The sequence below is a fragment of the Opisthocomus hoazin genome, chromosome 9 (assembly GCF_030867145.1).
Source record: "Opisthocomus hoazin isolate bOpiHoa1 chromosome 9, bOpiHoa1.hap1, whole genome shotgun sequence".
Lineage (NCBI taxonomy): Eukaryota > Metazoa > Chordata > Aves > Opisthocomiformes > Opisthocomidae > Opisthocomus > Opisthocomus hoazin.
This window is the reverse complement of record NC_134422.1, coordinates 618982-641863: the sequence shown is the minus strand read 5'-3', so window position 1 is coordinate 641863 and position 22882 is coordinate 618982. Positions and strand designations below refer to the sequence as shown.

At 41.2% G+C, this 22882-nt stretch overlaps 1 protein-coding gene across 1 annotated transcript in view; it reads right to left on the bottom strand.

Moving 5' to 3' along the window:
- Positions 1–2176: 2176 nt before the first annotated feature.
- Positions 2177–22882, bottom strand: part of CCDC148 (coiled-coil domain containing 148) — a 53166-nt gene continuing 32460 nt past the window's right edge. The window contains exons 10-14 of the mRNA XM_009932187.2: positions 17657–17797; positions 14466–14584; positions 8140–8257; positions 4579–4719; positions 2177–2613 (exon numbers count right to left, since the gene is read on the bottom strand). Of these exons, the coding sequence (XP_009930489.2) occupies positions 2413–2613; positions 4579–4719; positions 8140–8257; positions 14466–14584; positions 17657–17797 (720 nt within the window). The 3' untranslated portion in view covers positions 2177–2412. The remainder of the gene's footprint in view (positions 2614–4578; positions 4720–8139; positions 8258–14465; positions 14585–17656; positions 17798–22882) is intronic.

Below are 22882 nucleotides of genomic sequence, written 5' to 3'. Positions count from 1 at the left end.
ACAGATAAGCAGTGTATCTTGAAACTGAACAACTTAATTTTCACAAAGAAGTTTCTCTCAAGCTTTAAAAACCTAGACTGTTAGTCTAACTGCATACACTTCACACACTGGCATAAAGGATAGCTGAATTTCAAACTATTACCCTCATCGAGTCAAAAACAACAAAGGAGGGCTGCAAGAGAAGCTGGTTGAGAAGTCCATTTCCCATTAATATTTTCTAACTTACTGTTTTTATGTGCAAGTCATTTCATACATCTTTGTACAACAATAACTTGCAAAATTTCATTTTTTAAAAAAGTGTAGAAAGCATTTACCATGAAAATAAATGTCCTTGTATGCATCTCCATTGCCTGAAGGGTTTTGATCCTCTCTCGTGAACCGTGCTGAGGTGAGGATGATGAAGTAAGGTGAAACATCCGCCTCCTTCCCGCAGGAGCACGGAAGGAAGGCACTTGGCCAGGCCAGGGAGAGCGGCCGAGGTGGTCTGCACCAGCTCTCCTCACAAGAGGCTGTCCTGAGTAACTTACCTGGAGCCATTTTCACTGACCTGCACATTTTCCGCGCTCCACTGTCACATGGAAATCCCTCTAAGCATCCTCGTTCTGGCCTCACCGTATCAGTAACGAGCCCCAGTTTGTGGCTGCAGTGAGGTGGCACAGACTCACTGCTGCAAGCGGGCTTCTACTCAGTCTGTTCCCTGAGAAACACCAGACGTGAAGACAATCACAAGACACTGCCTAGAAGTCAGTGCCCTCTATTTCAAAAACAAGTGTCTGCTTCATTTAAACTTCCTTTGTTTCAGAAGTGTCTTGGTATTTATAAAAGATGACAAGACAACTGTAATCTGGAAAGATTTTGCACCACGGAAACTACCTTGTAGATCTACTTCTAAAGGCAAGAAAAAAAATCAGCTGCCTTAAGTTTGGGATCTTCCGTTTCTGGCAAGCAATCTAGCAGCCAAACCGGTCTCCAAAAGAGAAGAAAAGCAGTGCTGGCCTCCCCTGCAGGAACCTCCAAGGAGCTGTGAGGCTGGCCAAGCGTGTTTTAAAAATAATGACCTACCCTAAACGAGATACCAAAATAAAGTGCACAGATATACACAGAATTGTAATTTTAGCACAAGCACGCAAAAGCTAAATCCAGAAGACATACAGCTCCCACAGCTTTTGGGCAGTCTCTGTAGCATTTCTCCCCCCTTTAAAATAACTCAGCTTCGGTACTCAGGTTACACTGCTCCTTGTCTTAAACCTTGCTCGCTCCCAGGCAGCTGTCGCACCAGCTCTTCCCCTGCCTCCCTGGCATCCCTCCTCGAGCCCCTGCTGCTGCCGGCAGCCCTGCATGCCCAGGCCAGAGCAAGCCTCCCTCCCCGGGTGCTGGGACACCTGCCCGGATGGGGCTCACGCTACCAGGCTTTGCCAGTGCCACTAGCAGTTGAAGGTGTGGACATTTAACTTTGCTCATCTCCGATGGCACAACATTCGGTGCTCTCATCCACCCTGACCCTCCACTTCTCACGTCGACAGCGAGGAATCACTGTGTCACAAAGCATTGCAAGCATGTGATCCATCAACACCTATAAGGCATTACAGTATTACATTAACAAAGTCCCTGTAATTATCTAGTTACACAACTATGGATGTTCAGATCTTTCTGATATTCATCGTCCTTAGAAATTTTTTGTTAAGCTGCTAATTGTGACTTGTTTACATACACTTTACACACATCTTATGTAAGGCTTGAAAACATAATCGGTTACAAAGTGAAATGACATCAATTTGCCTTTCATTTAATAGAATCATATTCAGTAGTTCCAGCTCCAAAATAAAGATCCCAGAGCTGAAATGTTATTTCTGATTTATAATTTATACTGAAAGACTAATCTGCAATATGAAATTGCATGACTGCTTTGCAGTAAATATGATGCAGCAAATTGGTTTCTAAATATAGACAAAGGCTAAGTTTCCTTTTATAATGATCAAGGAGTAACACAAACATTCATGATAACGAAGATTTTATAATTAAAAGAATCAAATTCTCACGAAACCTGGAATGAAGGTTGTGGGATGTATTCATGTATGATAATATAATCTAAAGTGACTGTTCTGCATTTGATTTATGCTGACTACTGAAAAACAGAGTTCCTACTCAAGATGCTATATATCAGACTGGCCTGTAATGTCGGTAGGAGTCTTCCATGTCCAGGTTTCCCATCTCCCGGTAGAAAGGGACATGAGAAATTATACAATAACAGCCTACACCCACCAAACCTCCACCAAACCTTCACCAAGGCAGGCGCAAAATGGTGTAAGCACTGCATGAGAAAGGCACGTTGTTATTTTGAATGACTGCACACACTGATAACTAAGTAGTTCTGTCACACAGTCTAAGGCAAATTTATTTAAAGTTTTCACATTATAGGCCAGACAATACCCCTGAAGCTTCTCTACTCCTGACAGCAGAGGCGCGCTGCATTTTAAAAGCTGTAGATTCCATATCTCTTCTTGGAAGCCTCAGTGGAGGAATTTTTGGTAAAATCTCTTTTGCATAAAGTGTTTTATGAAGTCCAGCTTCTCGAAGAGCTAGCTCAACACGAAGTCTAGGGTCAGAAATAATCTGTTAAAATAAACCACAGCAATGAGAAACAGAAACAAAACAATACTTACCTCATACACACAGTGTATCTTACAGGTTATCTGTGAATGGATGCATTTAAAAAGTTTTAAAAGACAGAAAATTATGCTCACAAAAATAAAGCCTTCAAAAGCAGAGAAACTCTACAGTGAGTAAGCCTTACTTCACTGCACATATCTTGGTATTATTCTTTTTAATATTAACGATCGCAAACTATTTTAACAAAGAGCCCTGGTTGTCATTCCTCAGCAAAACTCAAAGGGTAAATGAGAAACCGAGGGACTTTTAATCCAGCCTACTCGCTGGAGAGTTGTTGACTTTTCTCCTGTTCCCCATCAATACAGCCCTGCTTTCAGCACAACACTTTTAATCCCTTCCTGTTTGTTTCTGTGGAACGTGAGTGCTTCCAACTCATTTACGATTTTTCTCACAGAGCTGCCCTGTGACTCTATGGCAGTACCGCTTCCATTTCACATAACAACAATTAATGCCCAGGAAATTACTTCTAAAATTTGTCAGAAGGCTATTTGACAAAATTTTGTAATCCCCTTTCAAATCCTTCTTCCATAGGATACAGTGTGGGAGCACTGCAAGCACAAGAGAGTGCCACATGGCCTGCAGTTCTGGCGTCACCTGCCCCAGCACCCGGAGCTGCCGGGAAGACTCGCACTGGGGAACGTTACCCACAGCCCCTGCAGCTCTGGGGTGGAGCACGCTCGCGTGCGTGGCAGGAGTCACGGACTGCAGTCTGAGCAGTACCAAAACCCGTCCGGAGTTGAAGCAGGAAGAATATCCCGAGAATTCAGGTATCAATCCTAAATACACGTCTTCAGAGCACTGCTAAAGCTACGGCGTTTCAGACACTCATACATCGGTCAGATTGGGATAAATTTAAACAGCCAAGCAAAAACTACATCTCTTGTACCACATCTCTCCTTTACCAAACTGAGCAGCTTTAAAATGTCTTAAAATGGGAAGTGCTGGACAAGCTTAGTTACAGACATCATTAAATTTCAGCTTATTCAGTGCTAAAAGAAAGCTTTTATGCCACAGAGTTATATGACAGCACTTCTCTTTCTGTAAATGTAATTTTCAAATTCCAGAGTAGGAATAATTTCAAATGCATAGACTGAGCAGATGGGGAACAGTAAGGGAATCAAAAAATCCTCCCTTGTGTTGCTCAGTTCCATTTGAAATCGAGCTAGCACTGTCCTCGGCAATCTGAGTGACCTGAAAACAGGAGTAGAGTTACTGCCGTTTCCTGCTTCATTTGCACCTCACTGGTTTCTTCTCCTTTAGCCCCTGCACATCACATGCTAACTGATCTTCAATCCAGCAGCAGTGTAAAGATAGTCGAGGTACTGATTTTCACCTTATGAAGAGATTTGTGCTGTGCATAATCTTCCAAGAAAAAAGCATACCCCATCATTAAGTTACCGGTGACACAGCTCTTTTGTATACAATCAGGAGTACTTTTATGCGGAGTCAATTCACTTCCAGTACTTAGTACAACACTAACTGGAGCAGGTGAAAAGGAGGCACTCTTAAACAAATGCATAAAAATGTAAAAGGGCTGAGTTTTGAAATGAAAAAATAGCAAACAGATCAGTCAAAACGCATAGCAAGCACAGGAACTGCCCCATTCGGCCCAGTATCCTCCCTCCAGTGGTGGCAATGGGAGATGCTGTTCAGGGAGAGCCCAGGAGGCCCACGCTGGACCTAATGGTCCTTTGTGGTACACTCTTGTTGTGCTCCTCCAGCACTTACCTTGGGTCAGAGAGATTACCCCACCTATTACTCCTTATGTTTTCATTTTTACACACATTATATTCTATATTCTACTGTTCATATTGCTATACAAGATATATTATTAATATTACTATCATATATCACTATTAAGATAGATGTGCACACAATAAACTACAAAGTATGATTACAGACAGTTACCTGCTGTTCGCTGTATGTATGCAACTTGAACAGTGGCTTCTGAAGATCAAACTCTTCTTTGGTTCCAATGCCCATCCGAGCTTTAGATGCCACAGTATCAGCCACTATTCTAGCTGGATCTAATTTTGCAACAATGGCAACCTAAAATACATGATATGAACACAAGAATTACTCTATCTGCATACACCTAGGACGAGAAAAGGTTATTATCAATAACACACGCTTTGAGAACACAATCATTTACATGGTTTAAAAATTTCAAAAGTTGCCTTAAGCCACCTTGTATCCATATATAAGAGTTGTAACGCTTAAAACTTGAATCCAGACTAAAACCACTTTGACAGAGAATAATAATCAGGGAGATCTTTTTCCTGCCTCCCAATGAAGACAATTTAATTGGTTGGACTTGATACAGCACTGTGCGTGCCAAGAACCACTGTAAAGTGGGGAATTGCCTGCTATGTGGGTAGGCTTAATACGAAATTAACCTGCATGTTGTGAATGCCAGTCGTCAGCCCTTGAAAACATCAATTGGAAAGTTGGACAGCATTTCCATGAAGAGAGAGCTTATGCTGCTGCCTCGTCATACCCGTGGTAGGAAACAAGCTGACGCTACAGCGCTTCCCAAATCTGTGCACCGTAAGAGCAGTACGTGGTGCTGGCCGCGAAGGAGGCCTCGGCGCAGCAGGGATGCCACAAGAGAGAAGCAATAGCCTCCTCGGCTCTCTAGCAGAGATTGACATGAGCTGTAACCAAAAGGAACCAGCAGACTCGTAATTTAGCAATACCCACAGTTCCTGGAAGTCCAAAACTACTTATTTATCTTTCGCTGGAAACGAAGCTGTTCAGATTGGTATTTCACAATTTTACAGAGTCATGGGGAACAACATTGAGTGATATGCCACAAACAACGTACCTCTATTTTTTTTCTTAAGTGCGTCTGTTTGAACTGTTTAATTTCCTGTGGCTAGATCAATATCAAAGATTGCCTCAGACGCTATACTGTGCAAGAGTCAAACTTTTTCATTGCTTATTTTCTTTGTGTTAAAATGTTCAGATATAGGCTAATACTACTTTGGAAAATACAGAAAGATGCACGAGTAGAATAATCCAAGGACAGGACACCATCTGAATGGCTAAAACCAGAAAAAATATTTAAAATTGTGTATGGTAATTTTTTTTTCCATCTCTAATAAAATGTCATCTTTGTATTTACAGGCTGTCAAGATATAAGACTAGATGACTTTAGTAAAGATCTTTTTTTTTTTCTCCCTGCATACAACCAAGGGGCGTATTTTATGAAGCAGTATTTCATTAGTGTGAAACAGAGAACAAATATCAGTTAGAAAAACGCAATGAAGTGGGAGCTCTACCACCTTGGTCAAAGGGCATTCTAGAAGCATTTTTTACTTTGGTAAGAGAATTGGGTCAGTCAGAAGAGATCAACAGATCCTGACCCTCAACCAGCCTCTTGAAAACCAACCAACCAGGTGATCCGGCCCAGCCAGCATGGATTTTGAAAGGCAGGTCCTGCTTGACTGACCTGCTCTCCTTCTATGACAAGGTGACTCATTTAGTGGGTGAGGGAAGGGCTGTGGATGTTGCTTACCTAGACTGTGGCAAAGCCTTTGACACCATTTCCCACAGCATTCTCCTGGAGAAACTGGCTGCTCATGGCTTGGACAGCCGTACTGTTCAATGGGTAAAAAACTGGTGGGATGGCCGAGCCCAGAGAGTTGTGGTGAATGGAGTTAAATCCAGCTGGCAGCCGGTCACGAGTGGTGTTCCCCAGGGCTTAGTACTGGGGCCAGTTCTGTTTCATATATTTATCAATGATCTGGACAAGGGGATCGAGTGCACCCTCGATACGTTTGCAGACGACACCAAGTTGGGTGGGAGTGTCGATCTGCTTGAGGGTAGGAAGGCTCTGCAGAGGGATCTGGACAGGCTGGATTGATGGGCCGAGGCCAGCTGTATGAGGTTCAACAACAGGGCCAAGTGCCGGGTCCTGCACTTTGGTCACAACAACCCCATGCAACACTACAGACCTGGGGAGGAGTGGCTGGAGAGCTGCCTGGCGGAAAAGGACCTGAGGGTGCTGGTCAACTGGCAGCTGAATATGAGCCAGCAGTGTGCCCGGGTGGCCAAGAAGGCCAACAGCATCCTGGCTTGTATCAGGAATAGTGTGGCCAGCAGGACTCAGACAGTGATCGTGCCCCTGTGCTCGGCACTGGTGAGGCTGCACCTCGAGTACTGTGTGCAGTTTTGGGCCCCTCTAAGGTCCTTTCCAACCCAAACCATTCTATGATTCTATGGCTTAGTGGTGGACTTGGCAGTGCTAGGTTAATGGTTGGACTTGATGATCTTAAAGTTCTTTTCCAACCTAAACTATTCTATGATTCTAAAACCTGATGCAGAAGAAAATGCAATTCATCCAGTAACTTATAAAAGACGTAATAGAGTTATTATTAAAAATGCATTGACAACCTAAAATAACACTGTCAACACTGAAAAATATTTAATTGAATCAGATTATTAAAAATAAAGCATTATTGACTGAAAGTAAGCTTGAGTTCAACAGTTTAAAAAAGGACTGAAATAACAGAACAATGATCCCTTAGGTTTATTTATTCCTGTTATGCTCAGCTCTCCCACAGAAGGCAGCTTGGACTATTTGACCTTTGTTATATTTTTCTTTTTTGACTTTGTATACCCAAATGCTGAAATGAAAGCACTTGTAAGGCCACAAACAGTCCACGAGGGACTAAGGAAGAATTTCACTGGCATGCACACTGTACTGGGATGGTTAATCCTGAAGCCAGAGCACATGCTGAAGGTGAGGTCAAGGCTGCATCGAATACCGTATTTTTAACCATGGGTATGCCCAAACGGCATTAGTGCTGTTTAAATTATCTGAAATCAAAAGGGTTTGAAGAGTATCTTTTCTCCCTCCGTTATTTTCCTTTGGTTGCTTTCCTAGAGTGTAAAGAATGTGAACTCCAGATTTTTCATTTTAATCTTTGGAATGAAGGTAAAACTATTCCCTCAAAAGTCAGCAGCAGCAGAAAAAAAAATAACACTACCTTTACTATGACAAACATTCCATTTTAAAATAATGTGAAAAAGTTTCACAGAGAGTTAAATCTCTCTCTGAAGAAAAGTTGTCCAAGGTCTGTAAGTTTTCAGAATTTAAAAAGAATTTAAATTGCTCATATATCTTGCCTAAAACTTAAGGCAGACTTAAGATTATGAAAAAAAACAAAAAAAATCAGAGAAAAGGGAAATCATATCCAACCCAGAAAAAACAGTATCTATCTATTTTCAGGTATCAACAGCTTCTGAAGTGCAATTTAACATCATAATGTTCTGTTGTCAGAGTTACAAAGCATGTAGGATTTATGACATGACAGAATTACTGCTGAAGTCAGACCAAAAGTGCATTTTAACTTCTTCATTTATTTGCTTTTGATAGATTGTTCTTCTGATCTGTCATGTAATACAACAGCATGCGTTTGTATCATTACTGCAGATGGAAATACCGTATACAGGAAATAAAGCGACCTGCTGTCGGAGTGCTTCAAGGCGTTTCTCTTTTTCCTCCTCTTCACGGGCTTCTTGGAGGGCCAGTTCCTGTTTCTTCAGCAACCGCCTTTCTAGCAATGCTTGTCTGAACTTTACCCTGCAACGCAACACCAACACAAAAAAACATGGGTCAAGCATAATTTTAGATTTCTGTTATGATATTTCAGTTTGAAAACTAGTCTGATCCTTTCTATATCTACCTAGTGTTCATACAGTGGTTCATCAAAACACCTGAAAATGCAAAAAATGCTTTTTCATTTGAATGTGTTATTTTTGTTGGAGTTTTTTGGTTTGGGGTTTTTGGGGAAGCTGGGTTCGGGGAGTTTTATTTTTTAATTTGTTTTTGGTTTGTTGTTGCTTTTTTTTTTTTTTTAACTACTTGGTTAACCTTTCAGATGTCATTTCTAGTATGCGGATTTTCTCTAGCATGCTTTATATAGCCCTGTTACTCTTTTTTCCCCCTCATTTTCCTTGCCAAGCAGAAATGTTCTCCGACATCTGTGTATGGCAGAACTCTTTCCTATAACCCCTTCCTTTGAAGGGAACACATCACTCCCAATCTTGTTACTGGAAGAAGCAAGAAAACTTGAGAATTACATCATTCTTCAAAAGGAAAAAACTGGAGGTTAGCACAAATAATCCTGAAACTTTACCTACAGTATTATTTTTGCTGTTCAACTTTTCATGACGTGTTTTTATAGCCCCAGTACTACTACCACGACCACACTTCCCAATAACCCTCACTCCACTGCCAACCTGTTTCTTATGTAGCTGCAGGGTATTCTTTAGTATGCCACTTCTAGTCTTTATATGGGAGTTGCCATTGCTATGCTTTGCATTCAGAGAATTAGCCTTCTTTTGCCCTTCAAATTTTAAATTGCCTTTAGAGAAATGGAGAAGAAAGAGCTGCTTCAACTACAATAAAACATGTATTTTTATTTTCTTACCCTCAAAATTTTAGTAAGCTCAAAGGAATACGTAACTTGTACTCTAAACTGCAAAAATCAGAACTAAATGTACAGTTACGTTGGTAGCTAAAAAAACCACTGCATCAATAATCCAATAACAATTATCAGGACAAACAAATTTGTCCCAAGAGAGTGGTACAAAGCTGCCTGAGGATGCCCCAGAGAGGTTTTCAGTCTCTTACTGCAGCCGTTGTAATTTAGGCAGATGAGTGCTTACAATAGGAATCTTCAGAGGTAATTTTGTTCCAGGGAGAAAGCCTAATCATCTTTCTATATGAAGAAATTTTAATAAAAAGCAGATGGTCATATTTTCTCTGAAAAATGTCAAAAATGATATCATATTGAAAACCTTTCACTCTGCTTGAGCTGACTACTATGATACTTTGTCTCTGCTGCAGAAGTCTTCATGTAGATAGGAATGTAAAGCATTGCTAAACAGAAACCTTGCGTGGTATTTCCATACCCCGTGTGAATTGGTGTAAGCGACTGCAGCTGACTGCCAAACGGACCGACAGGCAGACCCGCACCGAGCAAGGGCTCGGCATCCCGACGCAGCACTTGCTGCTCCGCAGAATGTTCATGTTTTCATGGCTATGTTATCTTAAGGAGATCATCATCTTGCTCACGCTGCAGAGACCAAGGCAAGGATCAACAAAGAAAGATTAGGTTTCACTGTCAGAGGGCAACGGCAGAGCTGTGAAATCTACACTCCGGGAAGGCAGAGAACCTTGCAAATACATATTCAACCCTACGTTGTGTTTCTAACCTGTAACATTCTTCCAATACTTCTGTGCTTGGCTTTAAATGTTTATTTGAGCTTTGATTTCACAGTGTCCACATGCAAATAAAGTTGTTAATTGTCTTTCACTCTATTATGCTTAAGTAATATTTTAGCTATTATTTCTTCAAAGTGAACTTAATTCTACAGAAAAGCTTAAAATTAAAAAGTCAATACTCAATTTTTACTTTAAGTACCACAGTAGGTAACAACTTTAATAAATCATCAGCTGAAAAAGGAGCTTAGCTGATTAGTTTCAGTAAAGCTACCTTTCTGAAGTACTGTGGGTAGACACTTAGGTAATTTTTGATAAGCATAATTTCACTAAAGCCCTGCTCTCAGACACTGTCTCATAAATATTCGATAGGAAATAATGAACTACTAAGTCTATTATGAAAGCTTTAGCGAAACTTTAAAAAACATAGCTGGATCTTTTTGCCCTGTATCACAACTTACCCTGTCTGCCATTGCCAGCTGAATAAATCTCATATAAACAGCAGAAAGCATTATCTTAGTGGCTAAGAAGGTCTGCTTGGGTTGCCACCTGTGATGGGCTGAATTGATGCACAATGTCACCAGGGCACGAGGCAGCCGGGATAGAAAGTGCTTTACACACTAATTTGAACATTTCAGAAGTAGCCACCGGTTCCCATGACAAAACTGATGGGCCAGATCCTTTCCTAATTTACAGGGCAACTGCAGGCGAAGCGCTGTGGCTACGTCGAGGTGCGCAGCCTGAGCAGCCCTCAGCTCTAGCAATGTTTCTCAGTGGAACAGCACAAGCTGGAAGCAAACCTGCTGTAAGCACCGACTCCACCAACAGCCTCCCATTTGTCCAGCTTTATCAACGGCTTTAATACCCAATTAGTTGTCCATACTTCTTCTGGCATCTTTCTGTTCTGCGTCCCTTCAACATGGAGCACCTACTAGGGAGGGTGGGTGGGTTTCGGGGGAGTTGGCGAGAGCTGAGCTTCGGGAAGGGGAAACCCTTGAGGTGGGGCAGGAGGGGAGAGAGGGAAGGCTATCTGCACACATTCACAGCCAGGGAACCGCTGCGAAGAGCCCAAGGAAAGGCAGAGACGCAATGCATAAGCACCTTCACCTCTGGCACATGATAAACAGAGCTGCATGGCAAGCAGGTGCCATCGTTCTGTTTCTGACTGTTAGATAAATTCTTGCCAGGAGCCATCCTTTCATCCCGACTCGTCCACCTCTGCCCTTTAAATTCAGGGCCAGGACTGGCAGCAGTACAGGTGCTGGGTTAAAATGCTTGTAACTGTTTCCCACTCACTGCCTCGCTGGAGAACAGGACTGTGCCAATCTATTTCTCATAGGTAGTGAGTGAAAATATTTGCACAATTCCACGCCAGTTCTCATCCTACAACATTAATGCAAAATCTATTGGGGGGGGGGGGCAGAATGTTCTCTTAGAATATATTATGTGTGCTCAATCCATTCCAGCCTAAGGGACCCGACTGAAATTCACTGCAAAGATTAAAAAAGGAAGAAGCGGACTGTTAGTAACAGACAAACATCTGCCCTTTTGGATGCTAATTCTTGAAGCACAGTAAGACTTAAAGGCAGCTTGTAGTTCTCGACACCACGTTAAAAGGGAGCTTACAATTTGGTGTCCTGCAGACACAGGCATGCAGACCTGAGACATTTCGAAAGGCTGAATGTGCAGTCCTACATGCGTACCAAGGACCAGCTGCAGCAGATGTACATCCATGCTTACAGCTCTGCTTTCAATGGGCCACATGCAAATGTATCTTGCCAGCACCAACTTCTTACCCCCAAAGTCATCCCACCAGCTACCTCAGCTTAATGGGGTGAAGTCCTGCTGAATGCCAGTAAGGAGAACGCACAGCATTCATCTAGTACCTGCTGTGTTTCTGGAGCATCTCTCTCTCTCTGGAGCTGTAATCTACTAAACCTCTCATTTTTACTTAAAAAAGGATCAGAACTGTCTGCCTTCCTTTTCACATGTGGCCAGCCCAGACCACACTCACACACATATATATACACATACACCAGTAATTGGAGCTCTTGTCTAGACAGTTTTAGTCTCAAGTTCTTAGCCCGAAGGAGTTCAAATCTGCATTTTCTGCATTATCAGCAAGCATCACAACCAGCGAGAATATACCATAGTCTAGGTAAGGGTACCTCCACCCCTGCTTTCATAGCTGCACCGCTATTATCAGCAAACAATACCAAATGAATGGGAGCAGAAGAAAGCAAGAAAGGAGTATGATTTTTGTTTACTTGTTGGGGCATTTGACAGGATCTGGGCAGACCTAGGTTCTTAGCTCAGTCCCCATGATTTTTTTTTTAAACATTGTTTTACAAATTTTGTATGAAATGACTGTTGAGGAAAAAAAATTAGAGATTGTGTTTGGAGTAGAAATCACAGCACAATCCTCTTCCCCTCTCCCATGTTTCTGAATGCAGATAGCACTGCTTAGTGGGATTTTGTGTTGAACTCCTTACTCCCGCTATCTTTTACTTCATCAACATCTATGGGAACTTAGATAAACTTAAACCCACTGGGGTTTAGGCAAGTGCTGGGTAGCCAGCTGCTCTGAAGACAACAGTTCTAAGACACGCAACATAAAACTGCAGCTACCTAGGAACTTCAGGTCAAAAAATGAAATGCCCCATCAGTTAAATGTCTCCACTGTCAGATAGCCACTAAGCAGAGGAGTTGTAGAAAGCACATTTGGACTTAGTCACTTGAAATTCTACATCCACTTTCAGGTGCCTTTAATCCCGTTCTTTGATTTGGTCATAGCTCTGGCTATTCAGCATCTTGCAATTACAAAGTGAGACCTGAATAAACAGAGCACAACAGTGACTCTGTGATAATAAATTTCTTTTTTATAAACCTGATTACTTAATTTTAAATTAATTTTAAAAGCAATTCAGGATAACAGGAGACCATTTTTTAATATCTTCTTGTACTTATTAGAAACTCGATGCACTACCCAGGCCCTATCTTGCACTTGGAACAGTCAGCTCACAACCCAAAAATCTTCTCCTTCCCCAATAAAGCCTGAAGATGTGCCAGATCAGAACTGTGGTACTGGCCTGTGCCATCTCTCAATCAGTTCTGCAAAGACTCTAAACCAATTTATGTGTTGCAGCTGGTGGAACATGTAAGAATACTACTCATTTCTACAGGACTGCAGCTCTGCACTGTGAAATCATTACACCAGTGTGTCCACCTTAGCTCAGTACAATGCATACTTTTACCATACTTGTAGCACAACAGTACCTAATAACAGTAACAACTCTCTGCCCTTTGATTAATGTTTCTGAAGGCTTTGAAGATAACAAGCATTAAGTAATTTCAAAGAATTATTAATCTCCACAAACAGTAAGCATTCTTCTTTAAACTGTTTTCTTTTGTACGGTACATCGATTCTGGGAAACATAATGCTAAGCATTTACTGACTGTTGATTCATAATAGCCTGAAGGTGTGATTATTTCCTTCCTGGATTCCTCAATGAACTCTGCCATTTCCTTATACTTTATTCTGCAACATTTTTAGCATAAGAGAAGAACATTCACCATCTGTATGGCATAGTGCAGTACACAGGTTTAAAAGGCATTTTCCCCTGATCAGTTCTGCTGAAAACTCAGTAATTCAAGTGTGTGTGGTTCTTTTGCTATGAGCCAAAATGATTGCCTGTATGTTTAAAGAAAGGTATAGATATGTTTATAGCATAATGATATAGACATTTAAATTCAGCTGTCAGCAAGGTATCATAACGAAATAAGATCAAAGGAGTGTTTTCCACACAAAGCTTAAGACCAAGTTTAATATTCTAATGCCCATGGTACTTTAACCCTATTTTAACTACATTTCTGGTCCACACAATTTGGTGGCTCCCTCTACGTAAAAAAAGTAAGACTGTGATTTGAGAACAGTTATAACCAGACTACATACAAGGTTTTTTATGCTCCTCTGTGACAGAGGAATTCCTTGGTGAAACCAAGTATTTCTTCAACAGGTTGTTAAAAGTCATATTCTGCAGTGCAGACTTGGCAAGGATTCAAATGTTAACAGGCTGTAGTCCTAAATTACATCAAATGGGTGAAGAGCGTCTACAACTAGATGCACAATTTAAGACCCTCTGAAAGAATAATAATATATTTGAGGATGTGAAGTGCTTAATGTGCTCCTCTTGCCACTCAAACAAAACAAACCTGATTATAAATAGTTTTGCAAAGCAGGAATGTAGAAGTCCTTATTAGCCAGCTACAACTAAACACTCGCGGAGGGAGCTGATTTTAATGTGTGTACCCTACCACGACCACAACGGTTTAGCACTTACAAAGGTCTAAAACTTTGATGTACATAAATTAATTCAAACTAACAAATAAATTGCATCCAGCATACAATCGTGATGCAACCTTGGTGTATAGACTGGGGTAACTGCCAAAGAGGAAGAAAAAAAAATTATCTCAATTTATTCTAATTTAGAAAGTTGGGAGGTCAAAGCAAATTAGATTATAAGAAGTTCCTATTGATACCCTATTCACTTTTAATTTCTTTCACCTTTCTCTGTCTTTAACTGCTTGTTCAGCCATTAATTTTCTTAACTCCTCCAGACGTTGTAGATCTTTCTCTTCCTGTTCTCGCCACTTGAGCTGTTTCTCAGCCCAGTACTTTTTCACCTAGAGTTTGAACACATACGGTGAACAAAATAACAATCATTCACAAGCCAAGGTAGTGAGAACAAATAAAGTAAGAAAAGCATTAAGTTAAAGAAAATTCAATTTTGATCTTTTTAGAACAAAATTTGTGCTTTAGAGCAGTATGGGCTAACAAAAGATGTACTAGGAGAACAGGAGGGTGTGGAACCACCAGAAGAGAAATAGTAAAATTAGACTGCAGACACTAATTTGAATATAATTTTCTTCTGCAAACTACAGACTACCACATTCATTTGCTCCTTGCTTTCCTACTCTGCCATCAAAACCTTCACTCCTGTGAGTGAATGTTCCTCACGTGAAAAATGTCCTAGGTTAGCTCAAACAGCGGGATCCACGCCAGCCCGGTTCATTGTGGCTGAGGCGTAGAACCCACTGAGGAAGCAGCATATGAGTGGTCCTCATGTAAGTATGAAGGTTTTCCAAAGCTACGTGAGAAAGAAAGGCCTCAAGCAAGGCTGTGAAACCTCAGTAGGGAAGCTTATCTGGAAATCAGAGGTTTTTGGATGCAAAATGAGGAACTGGGATTTAAAGTAAATAGTGCTGAAGTAAAACTCTGAATTCTTCACTTGAATAAATTCTACAGGATTCCCTTCCTAAAACCAGGGCAGCTCTTCAAAGACAACTGGTGGAATTTGCAGCAAGTTTATAATTCACACCTTGCCATGACATGTTACAAATCATAGAATTGTTTAGATTGGAAAAGACCCTCAAGATCATTGAATCCAACTGTAAACCCAACACTGCCAAGTCCACCACTAAACCATGTCCCTAAATGCTATGTCTTAAATACCTCCAAGGACGGTGACTCCACCACTTCCCTGGGCAGCCTGTTCCAATGCTTCATAACCCTTTCAGGGAAGAAATTTTTCCCAATATCCAATCTAAACTTCCCCTCACGCAACTTGAGGCCATTGCCTCTCATCCTATTGCTAGTTACTTGGGAGAAGAGACCAACACCCACCTCACTACAAACTCCTTTCAGCTAGTTGTAGAGAGCAACAAGGTCAAAACTGACTTTCGGACAATTAGTTGCAATTTTGCTAACTCTACGATTTAGCACTGTTTACCAGAAAGATTGTACTCTGCCAAGAATGTGTATTTCATCTTTAAGATAAACTGCAGAAAAATAATAAAAGCTGGTGATCAGTGTAAGCAGAGACTTCTTCAGCTGGAGAAGAAACTCAATATATGCAATATGCAAACACAGTCATGACCGAGAAGAATGAACCCGCTAACAAAATAAAATCAAAATCTGAAATTAGGCAGCTTTTCAAATGTTGGCTCTGGGGACTTGCAGCAGTGAGAAATAATGAGGAGATGACAGTGTCTATCTGGAGACAAGAAGGCTTCGGCAGCTGCAGCTTCTTTCCTCCAGGCAGCACTTTCAGTCAAGCACTTCTTTGCAGAATTGTTGGTATAACCAAATTTAACGGCTATCCAAACTACCACCAGAAATGCAGTAAGCCACAAGAGCTTCTGCTCTGGACCTGTTTGACATGGCACAAAGACATATTTCTTCGGACAAAGCAAGAAAAAGGTATTTGAGAGCTATAAAAATAGACAGGGAACTTGCAAGTAGTGTAGGACTTTGCTTTCATTCCTCTGCTAAGGCAGTCAGTCTCACCTGCCCGCATGTCACTTCTGCTGCTGTGCCATAATTTCTTTTCTGCTTTTAGGAAGTGGTGTAAATTGGTTTAGTAACAACTTAATCAAATTGCTGTAAATATGGATAGTTTTGTGTTTGGTTTTTTTTTTTGTTTGGGGTTTTTTTCTCCTTTGGAAGGAATACCACTGCAGTAGACACCTCTACCAACATGAGAATCCGTCAAATTCTGCAATGTCCGACTGGCCATGTTGTAGTCCCATCAGTAAATGTTTGCTCTCTGTAAGATACATTACACAGAAATGTGGCAGATAAATAAAGACAAGAAGGCAAAATCTAAGGAGAAAATATGATAACATATATAAAGATTTTGTTTTCAGCCTTCTTGTGCACAAGCCTTCTGTAGTGGGACACCTACTGATGTCACTACAGTCTTCATACGCATCATGAAAATATTCGGAACAGTTCAGCCCTAACTCTGCTTCAGTTTTCCTAACTCTGCTTCTAACTGACATGTCATAAGAGCCCAGCTTTTAGTGACCCTGTTTGCAAAAGAGACTATTTACTCATCAGCATTTGAAAGACAAAGCAATACGAATCTATGACATTCTCCAACTGATTTTTTCCAGAAATAATTACGCAGTCTTACCAAATACACCGCTGGTGAGTTGGACTCTAAGCATGCCAGATTTCAGTGTAAAAAATAATCAGAAAACCAGGTAAAGATCTAATAAAACATCCTCCTGGATTTTTGTCATACCATTTAAATAAAAAGGTCAACACAAATACATACGTGGCACTGCTTGATTTTCTAAAACCATTACATGCGCTATGGCGATTTCTGATTTTCTATGAAGTTGAAGTTTAGACTTACGCATCAAAGCCATTTCCGATGTAGTCACCACATAAGTACTCAGAATAACGTCACACCGACTTCTGATCTCCTGAAATGGTTAACCTTGCCATAGTGCTTCAGGCCCACATCTAAGGTCCTTGTGCGGCAAAGTGCAGTGCGCTATCCTGCAGACAACATACCCTAAGGCTCATTTGCTGCATTGCAGCATACTTAACTGCAGCACTGGAAGCTTTCATAGTCTTTGCCACACTGCTACAAAGCACAAATTTGTAAGCAGCAGGAACCCAGTAGTGCCTCTGCACTGATGTTTTGTGAATGGAGGTAGTCACATACACTTACTGGTGTACACCTTTTATTTTTCTTCTTAAAAATGTCATCAAATGATCTAACTGGTGTGTAAGAGCAGGCAGCTTTAAAGCTAAAAGGGAGAGCAGCAAGGCTCAACTAACCATTTGCTCATTTCTATACTAATACTTAATACTTTACAAGAATACATGGTAGTGAGATCAGTTAAACATTTTAAAGGGAAGTGTACACATTAACAAATGCAAAAATGTACAAAACTTTCTCATACTTTCTCTTTCTCCTGAGCTCTACGAATCATTTCCTGTTCTTTCTGTAGCCTTTCTTTCTCATCTTTCTTTTCTTTTCTTCTGGCAGCTACAGCAGCTTCCAGCTTAGCGGCCTCTTCCTGCTGTGCTTTCCACTGTAGAACCTGGAAGAAACAGTTGAAAAGACAGTCCTGCAGCAGACTTGTGGAACACTGTGATCCTGCCAAACTGAGAATGGGAAGGAAACCTATGTCATCCATTTACAGACTAAGATTTGTCATCAGCAATACGTAATCATCTAGTAAGCACCACCTTTCTGCATGGTAACATGCAATTCACAACAGAGTGGCATAATATGCAATAAAATCACATAGGAAAAGATTTTAGGCAAAATTACCAAAACCATCTCAGTAACATCAGTGCTGGAAGGGAGTTTAAGATCTCAGACTTTCAATAATGTGTAAATTTTTTACTGAATCTATGAACAAACGGAGACCAACGCTAACAGACCAGAGTCCCCTCGCATCCTTCAACTCAGGCATTTCTGTAACAGCACCTCGCTTCCAACCAGGACCTTAGAAATCAACAGTCTCCAGTAACACAGGCTTCACCTTTCGTCAGCTTTCAAGCCATGCAAAACGAGCCCAGGATCCCTGCCACCCGTTCAAGGGTTGTGGCCGGTGCCTGTAACGGTCTCGCACCCCCGGCATCCCACTCTCCAGCAGACAGACAGACAGACAGCAGCTCCTCAGCCGGCTGGCCCTGGTCAGGCGTGCAGGGAAGCACGGCAGGGACCAGTTCCATGGCACCTCTCCTCATGGGGCCTGCCATGCTTCTTAACAACACGCGTCGGGGACGGCATGGATTGCTTAGCTCAACATTCCAAAAACCCGTTCTTGACGTTCTCCTTACACGCTGTGTTGGTTACACGAGACAAGATGTCCTCAGGAGCCGGTGATGGGCAGTGACTGATTTGCAGTGTTCTCGAGCACTGCTCTCAGCCAGCGTGGATCCCCTGTTTACCTTGGTGCTGTCAAGAGCAGTCGTGTGCTCATCTGTTCATGCTGGTTTCAACAGGATTAACCACGTCTCCTTTTTGTTGGCTTGCCAGCTCTTTTTGCAACAGATTTGTCAAGTGCTAACAGAATTCTGTATTCCTCAAAGGAACAGGCATTTCAGCCATTTTTCGTCTGGGTTTTTATACTAAGGACTTTAATACTAAGATATTTCGTTCTTTGCAAAGTGCCTCAATAGACTGAACACTGCTGTAACTTTTCATGTACAGGCAAAGTAATAACACGAAAATAACATGAAGTTTCACAGTGGTTGTAAAACTAAACTCTCTCTTTAGTAAAAGACTTAAAGATAGCTTGTTAAAGAGGTACTCTGCCTCTAACGAATGCCATGCGTACACAGACTAACCAACAGTTACTTTAAAAGTTCAATGCAGTTTGCTACCATACCCAAGCATAAGCACTACCTGGTGTTCTCACATTTTAATAAAAACTACTGAGTTTGGGGGTTATTCAAGCAACTTTCATTTACACTGTTGTTCTCTCAGAGCACATACAGCTCTTCCAGGCTTCAACTCCATCCCCAAAGTTAAGAATAATGATTTAGCTTCCTTTTTTTTTTTTTTATTTCTCAATGGAGATGTTTCATAAATGTGTTTCATATTCTGAAATCTCCTTTCTCAGAAAAACATGTCCAGGAAACAGCCACCTCCACCAATTATATGTTTTACAGGAAGAGAAGAAAGGCCCAAGTCAAAAATTATCCTTGACACTAGCAAAATGTAGGCAGCTAGAAGAAAAAAAGGCACAAGATCCTGAAAACCCAAAGCTCTCTACTTCCCTCCCTCTCCACCTTATCCAGACAACACTAGTAATTATTTTACGGGGCGGTGGGGTAGAAACAGGGGTAAGTTCATCTGTCCCAGCAAGTTAATGGCACTGAATGAATGTCAAAACATGCAGTGGGACGGTTTGCAAGGAGGGAACATAAACATGCCCATGGAAACTTCAGCTGGGCATGAATGTTGAAAATATGCAAGAAGGATGAATGCGGATACATACACACAAACCGCACTTGTCCACATGTATTCGAGTATGCAGTAATGTAATGGCAGACAGCACAGAAACAGCTATTTTTCTTCTAGCTATTCTTAGCAAATTATTTCAAACTGGAATTCAAACTTGTACAGTATAGAAAGTAAAATTTAAAATGCGACTACAATGTTCCTTAGCACAGATGTCATATATATTCATATATGTTTCTCTTCAGAATTTTGAAAATGTTCCCTTAACAGGATCTCATGTATATAATAATAACAATACAAATAATTAATGAAGGACATATTTGGTAGAGCTGCTTTGCCAGTGGTAAAACGATCCTTTCATTCCTAAAAAGAAAGAAGGCGCACACACCCTCCTCCCAAATCCTTTAACCTGCCAGTCACAGGTAGGTTAAGTTTCTGTAAGAACATTCTGAGCACTTGTGGGACACATCGAAGACCTGTTCTCTGCCCACCCTCCAGTCTTCTGTTAGTCAGAAGTGATATGTTAACGTAAATAACCCTTAGACATAAGTACTGTAATCTAAATAAATGTGGAGTCTCCTTCTCTGGAGATATTCCAGACCCGCCTGGACAAGGTCCTGTGCAGCCTGCTGTAGGTGACCCTGCTTTGGCAGGAGGGTTGGACTAGATGACCCACAGAGGTCCCTTCCAACCCCTACTATTCCGTGATTCTGTAAATAGCTCTAAGCATCTGCACTGATTCACTTCATTTTTTCAGAAAAGAGAACTAAATATGACTGGTCCCACTTGAATATATACTGCACATGAATCATTTAATTTCCTCAAAACAGTTAATTAGAAGAAGTACTGGGCAAAAATTTTTGCTAAGTAGAAGGTTTCCCCCCCAGTAATACCATGATATCAGTCATCCCAAATACATTAATGAATTCAAGAAGTATGTTTCAAATAGTTTCCAAATTTTTATTTAGTGACTTGATTAATCAAGACTGCCATACCATAGAATCAAATTCACTCAATAGAGTGGTTTGGGTTGGAAGGGACCTTAAAGCTCACCTAATTCCAACCCCCTGCCATGGGCAGGGACACCTACCACTAGACCAGGTTGCTCAATTATACCACAGCACAAATACCTTGAGCCCTCTTACCCAGACTGTGGGAGAACCACATTCAATTCCTTATTCTGTAAAAAGGAACATGAAGTCATGTTTATGGTTAAAATGATTCGAGGCTGCAGAAAACAGAATCAAAGCAGCTGAGGTTGGAAGGCACCTTTCAAGACCATCTAGGCCAATCCCCTTCTCACGCAGGGCCAGCTACAGCTGGTTACCTAGGACCACATCGAATCAAGGTTTAAGTATCTCCAAAGGGTGGAGGCTCCACAACATCTCTGGCCAACATGCTCTAGCATTCGTCCCCCCTCTCAGTTGAAGAGTGATGGATAGAATGGAATTTCAAGTGTTTCAGTTTGCAACCCTTGCTTCTTGTCCTGTCACTGGGCACCTCTGAAAAGAGCCTGGCTCCGTCCTCTCCGCACCCTGCCCCCCAGTATCCATACACATTGACGAGATCCTCCCGAGCCTACTCTTCTCCAGGCTGAGCAGTCCCAGCTGTCTCTGCCTTTCCTCGTAGGAGAGGTGCTCCAGACCCTTCATCTTAATGTTCTTTTGCTGGACTCGGTTCAGTAAGAAAGAAATAATGAAACACTTTTTGAGGCCAGGACCTGTATCCAGCTGTCCTCAAAATTAAAAAGAACATCCTCATTTCTAGACCAGCTTGAACCAGGGTCTTCTCATTCCCTGACACTGTAGCTGTTCCAGCTGAAAATCATCAAGAAGCAGGAGAGTGCTCTCTTCTAGTGTCCAGACATTCACATGGGAATCTCTTCTCTGCTGTTCACCATCTTTTTTTTTTAATGTCAAAGAATTACTTTACTGTAGAGAGGAACGCATTTTCTCTACAGTTCAGTCTTCATATCATTTTCCCACACCAGTTCCCATACTCAGTTCTGTGACTCAAGTCTTTCTCTCCTAGAATCTGAGATCTTATTTCTGTGAGTTTGTCCATAAGTTAAAAAGATCATGTAGACAAGCAGATGCTGTAAGATTTAAGCAAGTGCCAAGAAAAATAATCAGGCACTTAGCTATGTTTTTAGACATAACAGAAATGCATTTTCTTGAGGAATATGCAAAGCAAAAATTCTTGTGATGTAGTTCAGTGTAGGGGCACTACCAAAACGGCAGCAAAGAAGAAGGTAAGAGGATCCAACACGCTCTCGGGAGAGTTGTCTGAACTCTCCCAAGTTCTGGAGAGGGCCACTGCAGGTGAGGAACAGCCAAGCATAAGGCACAAGATGTGTTTAGACCTTTATTTCAGGGTTTTCTATAGTTCTGACACTGATAACGAATTCAGCACTAGACAGGGTCTGAACAGCTTGCTTAGCTTGGCAAGAATGAGAATAGATAAACGAGGACTTTGGCAAAAAATTGCTCATAGCAGAGGTTCATTAGACGGATTCTGCAGAGGAAGCCAGTGGGTTTGGGCCTGTCTCATGCAGAGGGAATGACAAACCGATTGGTTCTAAGCCATACAAGAAGAATACCATCAAATGGGCAAAGAAATCTATAGCAGCTCCACATCCTAAAGCAAGTAAGCTCCAGGGGAAGTGTCAGCAGAATCTGTATCACTCCAAATGAAAATGGCCAATTACAATTTCAAACCATCCATCTAAACAGAAATATGGAACAATAATAAAAATAGAACAAGGATTACATGAGATGACCACACTAGCACCTAAGAGACTTCTAGAGGGAAGATACCAGTTTTCCTAAGACACTATCTTCTGGAGCTTAGCTGTAATACCTGAATGAAACATGCCCCACACTGTGAAACTTCTGTTACAAGGTCTTTGTCTAAACAGAAATTTTTATTTAGCAATTTTGACAGCAGTTTGCTTATGCATTTTAGCAGTTTAAGAATCTAAAATAAAATGCTAAATTGTTTAAGTTACCCTTCACTTGCTACACTAAAACTTTAAAAGGAATGTTTTGAAAATCAATGTGGAAGAACACACAATCATTTCTACCTCACTTTCGAAACAGACTGAAGCAAAAACATACACATTAAGCTTTAAAATCTAACAAACAAAAAAAGAATGAAACGTGCTAAAAGTCTACTCAGACAGGAGCTAGAATAAACTGCAGAAGCATTCAAA